At 41.3% G+C, this 17,012-nt stretch overlaps 6 protein-coding genes across 8 annotated transcripts; all 6 read left to right on the top strand.

The window, feature by feature from the left end:
- The first annotated feature begins 260 nt into the window (after positions 1 to 260).
- Positions 261 to 1,584, top strand: LOC128456032 (gamma-crystallin M2). Its single transcript, XM_053440063.1, has 3 exons — positions 261 to 272; positions 584 to 826; positions 1,201 to 1,584. The coding sequence occupies exons 1-3, from the start codon at positions 261 to 263 to the stop codon at positions 1,474 to 1,476; spliced, it is 531 nt and encodes a 176-aa protein (XP_053296038.1). The 3' UTR covers positions 1,477 to 1,584.
- A 736-nt stretch (positions 1,585 to 2,320) lies between these two features.
- Positions 2,321 to 4,256, top strand: LOC128455555 (gamma-crystallin M3-like). The gene is made up of 3 exons (XM_053439221.1): positions 2,321 to 2,385; positions 2,444 to 2,705; positions 3,984 to 4,256. Exons 1-3 carry the CDS (start codon positions 2,321 to 2,323, stop codon positions 4,254 to 4,256), a joined length of 600 nt encoding a protein of 199 aa, XP_053295196.1.
- A 1,060-nt stretch (positions 4,257 to 5,316) lies between these two features.
- On the top strand, positions 5,317 to 6,537 carry LOC128456031 (gamma-crystallin B-like). Of its 2 annotated transcripts, none has more exons than XM_053440062.1 (3): positions 5,317 to 5,325; positions 5,497 to 5,739; positions 6,268 to 6,537. In XM_053440062.1, the coding sequence occupies exons 1-3, from the start codon at positions 5,317 to 5,319 to the stop codon at positions 6,535 to 6,537; spliced, it is 522 nt and encodes a 173-aa protein (XP_053296037.1). The 2 variants fall into 2 exon arrangements, with proteins under 2 accessions (XP_053296037.1, XP_053296036.1); XM_053440061.1 differs by having other exon boundaries at positions 6,265 to 6,537.
- Positions 6,538 to 7,231: 694 nt separating this feature from the next.
- Positions 7,232 to 8,165, top strand: LOC128455554 (gamma-crystallin S-1-like). The gene is made up of 2 exons (XM_053439220.1): positions 7,232 to 7,687; positions 7,890 to 8,165. The coding sequence occupies exons 1-2, from the start codon at positions 7,232 to 7,234 to the stop codon at positions 8,163 to 8,165; spliced, it is 732 nt and encodes a 243-aa protein (XP_053295195.1).
- Positions 8,166 to 9,960: 1,795 nt separating this feature from the next.
- LOC128456037 (gamma-crystallin M2-like) lies at positions 9,961 to 10,698 on the top strand. 2 transcript variants are annotated; one of them, XM_053440069.1, is made up of 3 exons: positions 9,961 to 9,981; positions 10,097 to 10,339; positions 10,426 to 10,698. In XM_053440069.1, the coding sequence occupies exons 1-3, from the start codon at positions 9,973 to 9,975 to the stop codon at positions 10,696 to 10,698; spliced, it is 525 nt and encodes a 174-aa protein (XP_053296044.1). In that variant the 5' UTR covers positions 9,961 to 9,972. The 2 variants fall into 2 exon arrangements, with proteins under 2 accessions (XP_053296044.1, XP_053296042.1); XM_053440067.1 differs by having other exon boundaries at positions 9,973 to 9,981; positions 10,097 to 10,336.
- Positions 10,699 to 13,579: 2,881 nt separating this feature from the next.
- On the top strand, positions 13,580 to 14,305 carry LOC128456029 (gamma-crystallin M1-like). The gene is made up of 3 exons (XM_053440059.1): positions 13,580 to 13,588; positions 13,675 to 13,923; positions 14,030 to 14,305. Exons 1-3 carry the CDS (start codon positions 13,580 to 13,582, stop codon positions 14,303 to 14,305), a joined length of 534 nt encoding a protein of 177 aa, XP_053296034.1.
- The last annotated feature ends 2,707 nt before the right edge of the window (positions 14,306 to 17,012 follow it).

Genomic DNA, 17,012 nt, shown 5'->3' with positions numbered 1-17,012 from the left:
TCCATATCAATAAAGAGGGCACGGCCGGTCAGTAATTTGCCTGGTGGGACCTTTGCGCTGCTGACTCGGGGGTTTCTGCTCTATGCCCAGGATCAAGACCTTTGGCAGCGATGCCAGCGCTTTAAATCCCTGTTCATTGAAAAAACAGCTGCACTGGGATCTGCCCAGCCTTTGATTGAGGTTTATATAGCGCGGCTCTGGTCCTGCTTTGTGAGACCACCGATTTTCAGCAGGCGACTGGCTCCAGCACTCTTTGCATGATGAGTAGTAAGGTAAGAGACTTTCTCTCTATAATCACTGGTCGTGGTGGAGAATCGTCACAGTGCAGCTTTTACTGCAGTTTAACTAGAGAACGAGGGAGTTTTACTAAGTATCTGTAGTTTGGAATGAAACTTTTGAGGTTCTGAGCTTTAAAACCTCAACTTTAACTTGAATAACGTAAAATAAACTGGTTCAAATGTGAGAGGAAGGATCAGCTAGTGGCTCAACCACAGTTTAAACTGTCTGTGACTCATTTACCGGCTTCAAACTAAAGCAAATCCTCTCATTTCAACCTGTGGTCCTCTCTCCTCCCTGGACTCAGATCACCTTCTACGAGGACAGGAACTTCCAGGGCCGCTCCTATGAGTGCGACACCGACTGCCCGGACATGCACCCCCACTTCAGCCGCTGCAACTCCATCAAGGTGGAGAGCGGCTGCTGGGTCCTGTACGAGAAGCCCAACTACACCGGCTACCAGTACGTCCTGACCAGAGGAGACTACCCGGACTACCAGCGCTGGATGGGCTACAACGACACCATCCGCTCCTGCCGCACCTTCTCTTATGTGAGTACATGTTTGGGTTCATTGATGAAGAGTGTGGACACTGATAGATGATGAAGAAGAGGGAAGTGCCTCGATGTAATTCTGTATTTCTGTGTGTGCATGAGGCTGAGAAAAATCTATATATTCGTAGAAATTAGAAAAGTTGTACTTCTCCTCCGACACAAACAGTTGGAAAAATATGATTAATTGTAAAGTTTTGCCTGAAATTTGACGTCTAAATGTGAAACTGTCACAAATGAATGAAGGATGATTGTTCATAAGTTTAGAACATAACAAAGCAGCCCTCACAGCCCCCCCTAGAGGGCGATGGAGGAGGGCTGCCTTGCACTGATGGCGCCCAAATTGTAACGTGTTCCTCCGCCATGCTCCTCCAGACCAGCGAGGGGCCGTACCGCATGCGCATCTACGAGCGGCCCAACTTCCAGGGCCAGATGATGGAGTTCAGCGAGGACTGTGACTCGGTGCAGGAGCACTTCCGCAGCCGCGACATCTACTCCTGCAACGTGATGGACGGCTACTGGACCCTGTACGAGCACCCCAACTACCGCGGGCGCCAGTACTTCATGAGGCCCGGGGAGTACCGCAAGTTCAGTGACTGGGGGGCCACCTGCGCCGCCACCGGCTCCTTCCGCAAAATCACCGAGTTCTAATCTGATCTTGTTTTGATTTTATTTATATTTTAGATTCATCCAAAAAAAACTACACCCAGTAACTTCTCTAAAAGTGTATTTGTGGAAACTGGTGAGGAGATAATGTGGAGTGGGATGTTTCATTTCAACATGATACTGTTTTAAAAAGCTGAATAAATTAATCTATTGTAAACTATTTGTTTCTGCTTGTGAATAAATACGTTGACTGATTTAACTCAGAGGTTGTTTTGGACGCAGCATTTTAATATCGTTGTTATTTTTCTCATTTTATTTCTCTGTGTTTTTTCGTGATTTCACCAGAATGTGACTCAGTCGAGCTCATAATTCAAATGACTGACATCACACAACCCCCTCAGTAAAAAACACACTTCTGTTGTATGGATCAGATGATGAATCAGTCTTCATCATTACTGCTGAACAGACACACACACACACACACACACACACACACACTGACTAATAACAAGAAGGATTCAGAATTCAGTATTTAGGGAAATAAACTCTTTTGATTATGAATTATTTATGAAATCCACATCGTAGAAAATTCCACCCATCAACACACAAAATGTGTTTTACTACACACAATACAAATCAGTTCAATATTCAGGAGGCATTTATCTGCAGTTATGAATTCATGTATCCGTGTCAGGGTCTTGAATGAAGTGAATTGTCCCTTTGAAAGGTTCCAGTTCCTGTCTGTGCTGTGGCTGTTGCTGGAAGCTGAGCTCTGACAGAGGACGGGACAAACAGGAGTAGGACGACTCCTGTAGGCTCGGTGCTGACACCAGGCCTCGCCACAATAACAACACACACACAGCTCGCACACAGGGGAAGGTATATAAACATGGAGGCTGCGTTCAGAGCACAAAACCAGAGGATTGACCCACAGCAGCATCCAACATGGGGAAGGTTTGTGTTCTAATGTCCAGCCGGTGTTTGTGTCTGTGGGGCTGGTCCAGTGAGACAGGTTCTCTTTCCTCCACCAGATCATCTTCTACGAGGACAGGAACTTCGGAGGTCCTCACTATGAGTGCATGAGCGACTGCTCCGACCTGAACTCCATGTTCGCCCGCTGCCGCTCCATCCGGGTGGAGAGCGGCATGTTCATGATCTACGACCGGCCGGGCTTCACGGGGAACCAGTTCTTCATGAGGAGGGGGGACTACTCCGACTACCTGGGCACGACCGGCATGAACGACTGTGTCAGGTCCTGTCGCCTGATCCCCACGGTGAGGAGCTCGGTCACATGACATGATTATTAAACATCTCAAATCTATCTGAAATATGAAATCATTACATGCATTAAACTTTTCAGACGAGGTCATTAACAACTGAATCTGATCACTTTACTTTAAGGTTTTAATAACATCGAGTAACATCAAAACATGTGGTCTATGACACATTATTAAAATGAGACATGAGGATATTTTAAATGTTTATTAATGTCACAGTATTTATCAACTATAGTAACTTGTCAGCTGAAGATATATTTATAATCTGCATCATTGATTATCTGTTTATACACATAATCTGAAACAACAATACTCTAATAATAACACTAGCCTGAGATAATAATGTGTCATTAACTATTAATTAATATATTGCTCATGACTGATAAATTGGAGGATGTGAATTCCAGTGTTGGAAAAAAGATGAAACTTAAAAGTTTAAGGGTTTTTGAGTTCACATTCAGACCTTTTGTTTTACATTATAAAATCTCTGCTTTCACAGTTCATCATAAATGTAGAAAACTTTGTGTTTAATGCTCACGCAACTTTCTTTACATTTAACAAACTGAGAAAACCTAAATATCTCAGGGTGAAACACAGGAGCCGTAACTTCACACACTATGTCAAAGGGAAACTCTGGCTAATGTCTGCACGTAGTCATAATGTCTGAATACAGGTTATGGGTTATGATTTTAAAATGTATAGAAAAATCTGTCATATATAAGAATATCCAGCTGTAGCTGTGAAAGACGATCACACAGGAAGTTGAACTTCAGAATAAGTGTCGGGTCGGGGGTTGTGGTTTGAAGGTTCTCTACCGACTTTACTAAAACACAAGTTTTTAGTTTTATCCAAGACATAAAGAGTAAACTTTGCCTAACTTGTATTAGCATGTTGGTTTAAAGAGTTTTAAATGTACACTTTCTACTTTGGAGTTAGAGCAGCTAGTTAACTTAGCTTAGCATAACGAAAACAAAACCTCTAAAGCTAATTTACAAGTTATATCTAATTTATTTATTATTTTAAACAAACAATGTGTGAAAATGTCCATTAACAAATTAGATTCTAGGGGTTTTCAAGTATTCAAAGTTTGGACACATTTTTTAACACTTAATTAGTTAATTAGTCCTAACTCTAAGCTAAGATCAGGAGCTCCTCCATGTGTGAAATGATGAGCTATTTCTCAGACATAAAGATCTTTTAGGGTTTTGTGAATGAGAATGAACACTTTCCCGGGTTGTGACCCTTTGACCTTCCTGCCCCCCCCCCCCCCCCCAGCACCGTGGCAGCTACAAGATGAGGCTGTACGAGCACTTTGACATGAGAGGTCAGATGATGGAGCTGACGGACGACTGCCCGAACCTCATGGACCGTTTCCGTCTGTCCAACTTCAACTCCTGCAACGTGATGGACGGCCACTGGCTGCTGTACGAGCACCCCCACTACAGGGGGCGCCACTACTACCTGAGTCCCGGCCAGTACAGGGGCTTCAGCGAGTGGAACGGCAACAGCTCCAGGATCAGCTCCGTCCGGCGCCTCGCGGATCTCTAAAGACGGAAAGACGGTTCTCGTGAAGTGTCTCCTCTTTGCCTTGTTTCACACGCTGAATAAAATGGCGTCCGTGCTCAAGTGTTTTCAGTTCTGTTCTTGCTCTCTGCGTCTGGAGGGCTTGTTTCCCCAGGAGGAAGTGACGGGGCCCGACCTCCTGACCCTCCTCAGCGCACTGAATAAAATACTACAAGCACTGACACGCCTCCACAGCACGACTCCAGCCTCATCTCTACAGAGCTGAAGCAAAGTGTCTCTGCACGTTTCACTCAGTCACGTTCCACCGACACAAACACAACTTCAGATGTTCAGGTTTAATCCTAATCGTCCATTTAGTCGACGTCCCGGAGCTTTGATCTCATCACATGATGAAAGCAGCACGATAGCGTTTCATTGGACGAAGGGTTTTGATCTGTTTCCACATAAGTGAGCAAATCAAAAAATATAAATTCATACTGTGCAAATACTGTTTATTTACCTGGACAAAAGCATACGTCTCCACCAGGGGGCAGTGGTAGAGAGTTGGAACACATAAGAGTGTTTGTACTACACTGTAAAACAAAGATTCAGTAAAATTAACTAAAAAAACTATTATATCTTCTATAACATGATAATAATAAAACAATGCATGAGGTAAAGTCACCATCAAAGATGTTATCAACAAAAACATGAAATATTAGATACATTAAAAACTATTATTTTGGAAATAAAAATAAAAATCACTGTAAAAGCTAAAATAAAAGTAACTTAAGTAAATTATTGAGTAAAAACAGTTAGACATAAACAATATCCAGTGAGGCCAGTAACGTTGAAATTAAAAGTCCACGCTGTAATTTCAACAGTGAGATAATAACACCAGCCATGGTTTCATAATTAAAAAAATCACCAGACCGAGCAACACACTCCGGCTCTCACCTGCACAAACATCGGTGGGTTCCTCCTCTTCAGGAACAACTCACAGTTATTACAATATGAATGACACGTGCAGAGTCTGCACTTCACATTCACTATATATGTGACAGGTGGAAGTCTTCAAAGAGCCGGATGATCACAGCACAGCAACATGGGGAAGGTAAACACCACAGCTCAGGATGACCTGTGAACGATAACCGGGTTTCACTCTGCACAGTTTGACTCTTTCAATTAAGGAAGAGGAATAATTCGGGCCAGAGGAGAAGTCGATCAAGCAGAAAAATTATGAATTATTTCATCACTCTCTGAACGTTATGATTTCCACGTCTAGATCATCTTCTACGAGGACAAGAACTTCTCGGGGCGGCAGGTCGAGTGCAGCAGTGACTGTTCGGACCTGATGTGCCTCCTCAGCGGCTGCAGCTCGGTCCGGGTGGAGAGCGGCTGCTTCATGATCTACGAGGAACCCAACTACGCTGGAAACCAGTACTACCTGCGGAGGGGGGAGTATCCCGACTTCCATCACTGGATGGGCATCGGCGACTCCGTCAGCTCCTGTCGCTTCATCCTCATGGTGAGACACAGTTTCAACATAACCACAATAACGTACACGTATACGATAGCTACTTACGTTAAGGAGGCTAGGTTTTCACCAGCATTTGTTTGTTACTTAGCAGGAAGTACTGATAAATTTAGTTTAGTATAATATATTAAAAAATGTCACATTGTTAAGTTATTAGAGTTTCTTACGATAATTGCTAAGAGCTAATCCCTGTTTCAGTCAGAGTTTTAGTTTCGGATGTTTAGTTATTTTTCGTGCAAAAACTGTTTTAAATCACTAAAGACAAAAGACATCGGTAATTGTAACTCGATGCTAAACGCAACAAGGTCGTCAAACATCAGAGTTAAGTGCTAACATCAGCGTCATGCTAATAATACCGCTACTAGCATAATGACGCTAAACAGGTTCAAGGTTCAACATGTTCATCATCGTCGTCCATCTTTCAGAAACTCAAAGGACAGAAGACAGTTTAAATGTCATCGCACACAGATAAAGTCGGACTGATTGGTTGATTAACAGATTCCCGTCTCTAACCAGGAGCCCGGCTCGTTCAACATGCGCCTGTACGAGCGGATCGAGTTCGGGGGCCAGATGATGGACCTGGTGGACGACTGCCCCAGCGTCAGGGACCGATTCCACGTCAACGACATCTTCTCCTGCAACGTCACCAGAGGAAACTGGCTCTTCTACGAGCAGCCGCACTACAGGGGCCGGATGTACCTGGTCCGGCCCGGGGAGTACCAGAGGTTCAGCGAGTGGGGGGGCAGGAACGCCAGGGTCGGCTCCATCAGGCGCATCATGGACGTCTGATCCCAGATCTGTGTGGAGGCTGTGTACAGACCTCATGATCAGATAGTGGCGTCCAAGACGACAGGAAGTACAAAATACTGCAACTAACAGATGCAGTCATATTCTGTCTTTGCACTTGAAGGACTGAAACAACACTAAGTGTCCTGAGAGACTTTCAAAATCAGAATGAGAATGATTGACATTAGGACGGACTCATGGAAAAGACTCATTGCAAAGAACTCACCTGAAACCAAGAGCAACAACAACAACAGCAGAACATTTCATAAACCTTCATAATAAAGAAATCGCAAAGAGTCGTCACAGCCAATTTAGATTTAAGGAAAAACTCAATAGAAACGGTGGAAACCAAGATTTAATAAATTTATATAATTTGTCTGATGTGTTGTAAAATGTATGTTCTTCATCTGAAGTAAAACCACATCTTGTTCAAGTTGCTTCATGTCCGTTCCAGATTATTTGATAGAACCAGTCTCTCTCTAATTGATGGAGCAGATGATCATGTCGGCCTTTGTTAAATATCAGTTGGATCTTGCTGATGCAGGTCGCCCTCCGTGCATCACTCTATTGTACACTGGCATTTTCGGGATGAAATTGTGATGAACATGGAGGAAAGAACAAAAACTCATCACACTCCCCCCCCCCCCCACCCTGATTCATCATCACTGAGAGGGATATATTAGAATGACAATACTTTATGCTGTGCAATCACACGGCCGCCCTTTCTTTCTTCTGTTTTTATAAAGCAAAGTGGCTCGGCTCTGGCACAGCAGTCACCGGTGATGCAGTCTCATGCCAACACAGCCATGGGCAAGGTAGAGGGAATCAAACGCCGGGGCTTCCCCCGCACCTTCTACCCGCTGTGTGGTTTATTGTGTTTATTCATCCTGTGCAACCTTTCCTTCCGCAGATCATCTTCTACGAGGACAGGAACTTTCAAGGTCGCGCTCACGAGTGCAGCAGCGACTGCGCCGACCTTCACTCCCTCTTCAACCGATGCAACTCCATCCGGGTGGAGAGCGGCTGCTTCATGGTCTACGAGCGACCCAACTACATGGGCAACCAGTTCTACCTGAGGAGAGGCGAGTACTCTGACAACCAGCGCACCATTGGCATCAACGACTGCGTCAGATCTTGCCGTATGATTCCCCAGGTAGGTCCCAGAGCTGGTTTTCAGGTTTCCTTTGAAAGTTATGGTAGAATATAGATACATGATTAATAAATGTAGTGTTTTTTTAGGAAGATCAGTGCTTGTTCTTCGTAGATTAAGAGTTTAAGTATGAGGGACGATTCCTGGACATCAATAAGAAGCGTTGTTGTACCATTGGCAGTAACAGTTTTCTGTCCTGTGGCAGCACGGAGGTTCCTACAGGGTGAGGCTCTACGAACGCTTCGACATGTCCGGCCAGATGCACGAGCTGGTGGACGACTGCCCCAACGTGCAGGACCACCTCAGCATGTCCGACTTCAACTCCTGCAACGTGATGGACGGCCACTGGCTGCTCTACGATCAGCCCAACTACAAGGGCAGGACGCACTACCTGCGTCCCGGGGAGTACCGGAGATACAGCGACTGGGGGGGCGTCAGCCCGCGGGTTGGTTCCCTCAGAAGAATCACTGACTTCAACTGAACGTGTTTCAATGCATCTCTGACCCGAGCTCCACTGTCCTGTTCCCTCAATAAACTTTAGCTGCTTTATAAAATGTCAATGTTGTATTTTATTTTTTTTGCCAGTTCTCAGCTTTGGTTTGTCGACTCTCGTCTGAACCTCAGATCACAAGAATTTACAGTAACCAGAATTATTATTTATCTTATCCTCCTGAAAGCTGTTAGTGCAAATCCCTCCTCCTCAGTCACAACACAGAGAATATCACTATCACATAACTCTACCATCGCTTCTGTTTATCTGTAGATTAATCTCCTCCACATATTCATAAAGGAAACATTGACCTCTCCCAGTTTGCCCCCTGATGGGATTCAGCCTGTTTCTGTGACACAAAACACAACATAGAAAGTGTGAGAGAGGAAAGTGAAATGAAGAAATGAATATGAAGTAAATGGTGAAAGATGAGGATGATCTGTCGAAGAAGGACACAGGTGAAGTAAGTAATAACACAACAAACAGTATGAGAATAATTATTGTCCTATCTTAAAAATGTCAAATTAAACTATAAAATATGAGAATCATACACATCCAGTTCATTGTGCTTATATTAAAATACACACATTTTAATCATAGAGTGTTCAAAATAAATAAAGTAAATTTAAAGTTTTATCTGATTGCAGATGAGCTTCTTTTAAATATCCTCCATTAAAATGCTAAATGAAAAATGTCAGTTATTTATGTCATTAAATAATCTAAATACTGATTAAAAAACATTACTGACAACCTCAATACCATTTAAACATTAAAATACATTTATATTTAAGACTTTATAACTTATAGTGCTAATAAATTAAATAGTTTAAAGTAAAACTAATATTTGGTAACAAACTCGCAACATAATCGATGCTCATGCTACATAAACTAGCACAGAAATCATCCAGTTGAGATTTACATTGTATATATATATATATATATATATATATATCTATTTTATTATATATGTGTATTTATAATAAGACACAATATTGTTTTTTTCGGTGTAGGTATATATGAGCAATTAAATACAGATAATAGATGAGTTATAGAACAAGTGATGGATTCTAGTGGAATCAAACAAAATAAAAATATAAATTAACTAAAATAGGGTTAAAGTTATAATGTATAATTATAATACTATATATAATAGCATATCTTGACCCAATATCGGGACAATCTGCAGATTTCATAGTGTTTTAAAAGGGGAATGATGCTAGGAGTCAAACATGGCGGCTCTAGGAGAATTCAGAACTGTCTCTTGACACTTGAACAAAAACATCCTGCAGCTCCTCTGAGAATTAAAGGTCGTTACATGAAATAAAAGTTGACACGAGAATCTGATAAACACGCAGACATCACAGAGTTCATCACAAGACGGTGCAGTGGATAATAAAAGCTTCAGATCAAGAGCAGCGCGCAGAGGAACAGCACGGAACACACTTATCTGTCCGCAGTGGGGCTGCTCAGGTAGAGCGGTGGCCACACTGAATGGCTTCCTCTGCCGTTACGCAACATATTTAATGCCAGAGGGCTTTTCCATATTGTTCTGCAGCCATTGTTCACTGGACGTGTGGATACCATACTAGTCTTTTCCTTTGTCCATGCACGTCAAAACACTAAACCGCTTAATTATTTATCCCCCTTTTTTTTCAAATACAAATCCATATTTCTCACCCAATGTTGTGCTGCAACAAAAAGGTAAACATGTACCGGAGAATTTGAATAACAATACTTTGTTTGTGGAGCGGTGGTATAAAAAGCCCTGAAAACATGTGGAATCTCTCCAACGGAGACCATGGGCAAGGTGAGTCCTGTTTGTCCTCTCTGCTCAGATTCAATGTCGTTTCATTTCACGTGGAACAAACCTCCTCATGTCATCAGACCCATTTCGTGACACTTGGAACTTCCTCCGCTCACAGATCATCTTTTACGAGGACAAGAACTTCCAGGGTCGGAGCTATGAGTGCAGCAACGACTGCACGGACCTTCACTCGTACTTCAGCCGATGTAACTCCATCCGGGTGGAGAGCGGCTGCTTCATGATCTACGAGCGACCCAACTACATGGGCCACCAGTACTTCATGAGGAGGGGCGAGTATCCCGACTACCAGAGGTGGATGGGCTTCAGCAGCTGCATCCGCTCGTGCAGGATGATTCCAGTGGTGAGTCCGCTTTCACGTCTTACGTTTGAACGCATTCTGAGTAAAGTCTGTTGACCGCACGATCTCTCTCTCCCGCGGCGCCGCAGTACCGAGGCTCCTACAGATTGCGTATCTACGAGAAGCCGGACTTCAGCGGCCACATGATGGAGTTCATGGATGACTGTCCCTGTGTGTCTGACCGTTTCCACCACCGCCACGTCTACTCCTGTAATGTTATGAACGGCTACTGGATCTTCTACGAGTACCCCAACTACAGAGGCAGGCAGTACTTCCTCAGACAAGGGGAGTACAGGAGGTACCGCGACTGGTGCGCCACCTGCGCCATCGTCGGCTCCTTCAGGAGGGTCACCGAATTTTAGCCATCAAGCGAACACCTTGCTGTAAATATGAAACTCTTTGTTTATTAAAGATGTTGGGAATTTTTAAGCCTCCTTGTGAAAGTGTTTTTATTGGTTTCTCTCACGCCGGCGCTGAACGGCCGGACGGGGATTTGGTGGCGGGGCCTGGAGTTGAGTAGAAGCAGCTTTGAACGAGCTGCTCACACTTTGTGGTTAGAACGTGTTGTGTTAACTCTGTAATGAATGTGAACCATAAAATGCACTTTAAAAAATGAGTATGAATAAAAATAAATACCCAACAACGATCCAATCATTTCCTCTGTAGTACTTGCACCTCTGTTCTCTGTAGAGTGTAAATCATTATACAGAATCATAGTTTCTTTATTACACACTTGCATACTATAAACTACTATAAATCCTTAAATAATTAGCTCCATATGTCCTCTAGATAAATCAGTGTGGTCAATAAATTATTGCTTATTAAAAAAATACAATAATTGTTTTTTTAATTCCTCTAAATTTTAAAATGTAAATACTTTAAACATGCTATTAAAGTATGTTGATGGTATTTTTAAGTATTGGCACAAAAAGTCACATATTAACTGCAATTTTCTGTAAACATAATATTAAACTGTTCTACTATTGGTATTCAATCAATTATAACAACATATTTGAATAAACCTGGATCCATGCTTAACTCACAACTACTTGGACTAAGAGGAGGAGATGTATTTTTATTTATTAATTTTTATTTATTACCATCATAGAATTGGAATTGGTTCTAATGTTGAATCAGATGTGACAGAATAAACATTTTCGATTGGGACAGAAGTGAAAAGCAGGAATCACTGATTCAGTTCCCGGTTCTTTTTCTTCTTGATTTCCAGCCACTGCAGGTTTAACTTTTCCTTTTCAACATGATTATTATATGATAATGATGATGAATATTAATTTACAGTTAAATATCCTCATCATTTTCCTCATTATTAAATGTTTGCATTAGTGTGTTGCTTCATTCATTCTTCATGAGCCACGAGTGTTCAGTGAAAGTGGAGTAAACAAGTTTCCAGCAAAAAAAAGGAAAAATCGATTAATAAAGTAAAATTGATGCATGTTTCCTCCCAGTAAATCTGAATATCATGTATTTGATAAATAAACATTTAATCAAACCTGAACCTGAATGATAGAAAATCACGTGAAAACATTTCAGATATGTGGAATTGATATGTTTCATCTCCACTCACACGTGATGTTTGTTTGTTTCATGAACTTATTCAGCTTCACTTGAGCAGAACTACTGATGATTTGAGCCACAGCTTTTCTATATACATGATTTCTCAATAGGTCACTTATTCAAATTAATTATTCATAATAAAACATGTTTTTATGGACCATCAGGGGCCTTCAGTGGTTTGTATTTAATTACATTGAACTTTTTCATACCAGGTTTCTTAGATATTGACCAGTGAATTTGATATTTCTACCATTTCCTTTGTGTAACTTCCTCTCCAGACACTCTGGATAATCAACGTGCAAAACCACTTAGCAAACAGATCATAACGTTTTTATTTTATTATTTATGTTTTATCTTAATTTCCCTGATGGATTTATTTAAAGCCAGACGATGAAGGAACAAACCAACAAAAGATTTTAAACATGCACTTAATGTTAATCTTTATCAACTCGTGTACAAAGTGCACAACCTGCAGCAGCTGCACAGCAACAACCAATGTACACATGTATCATGATCACATCCACATCATTTGTCATTTGAGTTCACATACAATCTATCAGAACAATATTTGATGGATGTTTATTTTCACATTCAATATTTTTATAAAATCTCTGCAGTCACATGCATAATTTATAATAAAGTAGAGTTCAGTGTATAAATCTGACAAACTCTGGTTTGGTTATGAACTTATAAAACAGCTCTTATGTTCATGTTAATATATTTCTACTGTCACTTCACAGGCTCTCAAGCAACTTGTTTTCACACAAAATCAACATCAGTTAATAAATACACACACATTTATTATAAATATATAGAATTTCCATGTGATGCCAAAGCATTTGGGATCAAGAGAGACACCTGATTTACTAAAACACAAAAAATGAACTTTAAATGAACTCATTGCAAACAGAACTATTACATATCTATAAATCCTCTTTCTCGACCTTTGTGCATCATCCATACTTTAAAAACTGGTTTCTATTTTGTAGCTTTTTTTTACTTTCACAGTTAACAATAAAATCGAAATATCATAAATCATTTAAAAAGCACGTTGGACACATTAGCATTTACATAAATATATTGTCAGATATTCTGTTCTTTAACATCATCAGTGCAGTTTGGATTCAGTATCTTCACCTGATGTTCTTCATTCTGGGGAAACACAGATTCTCTAAACACATGTTCATCTGTTCACTATCAAATCTTTTAATCGGCAGGATTTAAAAGTTTTTTCTCACCGATGGAGGGAAACTTGTGAAAATGGAAAAGAACAAAGTCAGTATATTTATTTCTTGGCACTAGCTGGGTATCTGTGCAGGTTCTGGGTGTCTCATGGTTTGTCAGAGACGTGGCCCCGGTGTCACGCTCGCTCCATCAGTGAGGATCAGACCATATGTGCAGAACTTTCTGACTGAGAAAGGACCACACACAAAGCTTTTGCTTATAATAGACAATGAACATGGCCGCTGCCAGAAATGTATGGATGGAGAACAACTGACTCACATTCATAGGCCCCGTTCAGCAAAAGTCGTACTGCCAATTCAGCAGCTTTCTACATTTGAATAACAACAGGTTGTGGGCCCTGGGACTTTGTATAAAAAGGCCCTGGAATCATGGAGTTAGCAGAGCAAGTTGAACCATCCACCAGGAACAACCTAAACCACCATCATGGGCAAGGTAACGAGATGTTTACTGATCTTTTCACATATTTCACAGTTTTCCTCCAGAGAAACCAAACTAAATCCTCATCTGACCTGTTTCAGATCACTTTCTACGAGGAGAGGAACTTCCAGGGTCGCACCTATGAGTGCATGAGCGACTGCCCTGACATGACCTCCTACCTGAACAGGTGCCAGTCCTGCAGGGTGGAGAGCGGCTGCTTCATGGTCTACGAGCGTCCAAACTTCATGGGCATGCAGTTCTTCATGAGGAGGGGCGAGTACACCGACATGCAGCGCATGATGAGCCAAGGGATGATCGACTCCATCAGATCCTGCAGAATGATTCCATTTGTAAGAGACCTCACCCACATTCCTTTGGTTTTCCTCATGATTCTAAACTTTGTGCGTTTCGGCTGCACCACGACCTCACTCACATTTCCCCTGTATCGTCCTACAGCACCGTGGCCAGTTCAGGATGAAGATCTACGAGAGGGAGAACTTCGGCGGTCAGAGCAACGAGATGATGGACGACTGCGAGAACATCCAGGAGCGTTACCGCATGTCCGAGTGCCAGTCCAGCAACGTGCAGGACGGCCACTGGCTGATGTACGAGCAGCCCAACTACAGAGGCAAGATGATGTACCTGAGGCCCGGAGAGTACAGGAGCTTCAGGGACATGGGCATGAGCGGCACCAGGTTCATGAGCATGAAGCGTATCACCGACATGTGCTAGACTTCTGTATTTGACTTCAGTAAATAAAATGATCTGTAATTCATGACCATGTTTGTCAAGAACTTCTTTCTCCAACTGGTTTGTTCCAAAAACATTGTAATAACTAGGATTAGCCAAATAGTCCCTTAAATCCATTCGAGCTTCACCTAATTGCACACACTCATAAAAATCAGTTCCCTAATTATGCCTTATTAAAAAAAATCATCAAGATCCATGAATTAAACTCCAGATTATTAGTCAAAAAACTTCAACACACGCTAATTTAGCAATTTTAATAAAAGTGTAAAAAATGTATTCCTAAATCCAGCCTCTCATCGGGATCCTCAATAAAATGTAATGAGCTCTTTCCTGGACCATAAACATCTTCTAAAATGTTTGGTAGTAATTTATCCAGGAGTTTTTCCTGATAAACAACAAACAAGCAAACAAACAAACACTGTTTTAAACATAACCTTCTTGGTGGAGTTCACTATCAACACTGAGGAAAAATCTAAAATCAAATTTAAAACGTTGAAATGTACAATATATTGTATAGATATACACGATACATATCATCAACAATATGAAATCTAATATACAATATAGATACAATATTGAATTGACATATTAAATTGTCAAAAGAAGGAACCGTTCGTCCAGTTTCCAGTTCTCATCGTTCCTCCATGAAGAAGATGGTTTGTTTTAGGTCTATTAAGTTCTTAATATTAGAATTGTTAGAGTTGTAATGTCACGTGTCTGTTGAAGTATAACAGTATTCTATTTTAAGTATTTCTTTCAGTTAACAATCAGTTGTGTAAACATGATGTTTGTGGTATATCTAGTTTAAATCAGAACTTTCAACATGACGGCTGCATAATTTGATCGTGTAAACAAATCCTCCCTTTTTTCATTCCTCTCACCGACGTATTGAAAAGGTCGTCGTGATATTTGTCTTTAAAAGGTGTAAAAATACAAGTGGTTCATCATTTCAAGAAAAGGTGTGTTTCTCTTTCTGTACAGAAATGCATGAGTATGAGCATCTCTTACAAAGCCTTGCGGTATTGAATTAAATTCTGTGTATTCCTCGTTATGAATCCCACTCGGCTCCAGGATGTTTGCTTGTTGGTGTCGATGGTTCATAGGCAAACTCAACCGGTGTTTAACCTTAGTAAATATATTATAACTCATCCAGTGACTTCTTTCCACTGCGATATTCAACATTATTAAAAAGAAAAAGATCATGTTAAATATATAGTTCTGTAACAAAACCACAACAGCGAAGGTTCTTTCCACAAAATCAAACGGTTCAGAAGATTCCTGTGGCTCCGACTGAAAGTTCATTGTTCAAAAGATAAAATTCAGTTTGTTTCTCTTTGTGACTCACAAAGTGTTTCAGGTTCATTCTGATGGAAATCAGTTGTTTTACAATGTCTTTTTGAGAAGCTTTGAAATAATACTTCTTATGTTTTTAATTTACAAAAAGAGAGACACGCTTTAAACTATTAGACTGATTCAGCTGCAGAGTATTAGTATAATTAGTTGTGATTCAATAATATAACTAAACTCTATAACTACTGAATGATTGAGTAATTATTTGTCAAATATTTATTGTTGAACATTAGTTGAATCAGCACAGAGGATTATTATTATATAATAATAATGTGATAAATACTCGTGAACTATCCAAAGAGTTAATGACTAAATTGAACTAAATATCTCTGTATATATATAACACATTTATATACTGTTCAGAGTACACAGCATTTACAGGTATAAATATGTAATGTGAATAACTGCAACTATACTTAGTTTATATATCTGTGAAATCTTAAATATTATTTCTGTTTAATTGGCTGATCAGTGATTTCTGCTCTGTGGTCGACCTGAAACTTAAATATTTAATATTTTGTTTAAAGGACCCATATTATGAAAATTCCACTTTTGTAGTGCTTCTACATGTTATTTTGGGTATCTGGCATGTCTACCGTCCCAAAAACTCTGGAAAAAAACAACTCCCGCGATTTGTTGTGGTTCCCCTGTGTCCAAAACCAGACGCTAGAGTGCGTCCAATGGGATTACGACAGAAAAGTACGTAATTGCACACCATACCCATTTAGGGAGTCTCGCTACATTGCCTTGGACCACACCCCAACCATCATCTCACCGGCTCCGGGGAGAGACGAACCGGCTCCCCGGCTAGCGTTAGCTCGCGAACTAACGCAAGCTAACGCTGGAGCCCGGGCTGACACTGCCGACACTGTGCATTAGGGTGAAGCTCGGATCATGCGGAAAGCGTTTAGTGTTCCGGGGGCCTCTACCTCGACGATCGGCATGTTATATGCGGCTACTTAGCTGTCTGAGGCATTAGCTCGCTAGCGTTAGCTTGCTAGCGTTAGCTCGCTAGACACGGTGCGATCCGGGCTGTCCGAGGCGGCGACGTTTGCTGATCCCAGCTGCTATGTCATCGCATCAGCAGATCCGCCGCTGCCTCGGACGTCCCCGCATCGCACCGTGTCACCGCCGCTTCCCCGGCTACACCTTCATCTCATAGAGGCGATGGAGGCACCACTAGACGCTCTTCCACTGGTAAGAGACCCCGTGTTTTCACTCACAATTCAACTCGCCTCCATCTCTGAAGCACAATGAATCACTTTGGGGGTTTGTTGTTGTTGTTTTTTTACCTGGCGTTACTGTTGTTATTATTGACGTGTCTTCACCGTGAACGGGC

This window comes from Pleuronectes platessa, chromosome 14 (genome assembly GCF_947347685.1).
Source record: "Pleuronectes platessa chromosome 14, fPlePla1.1, whole genome shotgun sequence".
NCBI lineage: Eukaryota > Metazoa > Chordata > Actinopteri > Pleuronectiformes > Pleuronectidae > Pleuronectes > Pleuronectes platessa.
This window is presented reverse-complemented; position numbering and strand designations above follow the sequence as displayed.

Coding starts and splice junctions, on each gene's coding strand:
- LOC128456032 (XM_053440063.1), top strand. Junction 827..1,200: donor CCTGCCGCACCTTCTCTTAT/GTGAGTACATGT, acceptor ATGCTCCTCCAG/ACCAGCGAGGGGCCGTACCG.
- LOC128455555 (XM_053439221.1), top strand. CDS start 2,321: ATGGAGGCTGCGTTCAGAGCACAAAACCAGAGGATTGACCCACAGCAG. Junction 2,386..2,443: donor CAGCATCCAACATGGGGAAG/GTTTGTGTTCTA, acceptor CCAGTGAGACAG/GTTCTCTTTCCTCCACCAGA. Junction 2,706..3,983: donor CCTGTCGCCTGATCCCCACG/GTGAGGAGCTCG, acceptor CCCCCCCCCCAG/CACCGTGGCAGCTACAAGAT.
- LOC128456031 (XM_053440061.1), top strand. Junction 5,740..6,264: donor CCTGTCGCTTCATCCTCATG/GTGAGACACAGT, acceptor GTCTCTAACCAG/GAGCCCGGCTCGTTCAACAT.
- LOC128455554 (XM_053439220.1), top strand. CDS start 7,232: ATGCTGTGCAATCACACGGCCGCCCTTTCTTTCTTCTGTTTTTATAAA. Junction 7,688..7,889: donor CTTGCCGTATGATTCCCCAG/GTAGGTCCCAGA, acceptor GTCCTGTGGCAG/CACGGAGGTTCCTACAGGGT.
- LOC128456037 (XM_053440069.1), top strand. Junction 10,340..10,425: donor CGTGCAGGATGATTCCAGTG/GTGAGTCCGCTT, acceptor GCGGCGCCGCAG/TACCGAGGCTCCTACAGATT.
- LOC128456029 (XM_053440059.1), top strand. Junction 13,924..14,029: donor CCTGCAGAATGATTCCATTT/GTAAGAGACCTC, acceptor ATCGTCCTACAG/CACCGTGGCCAGTTCAGGAT.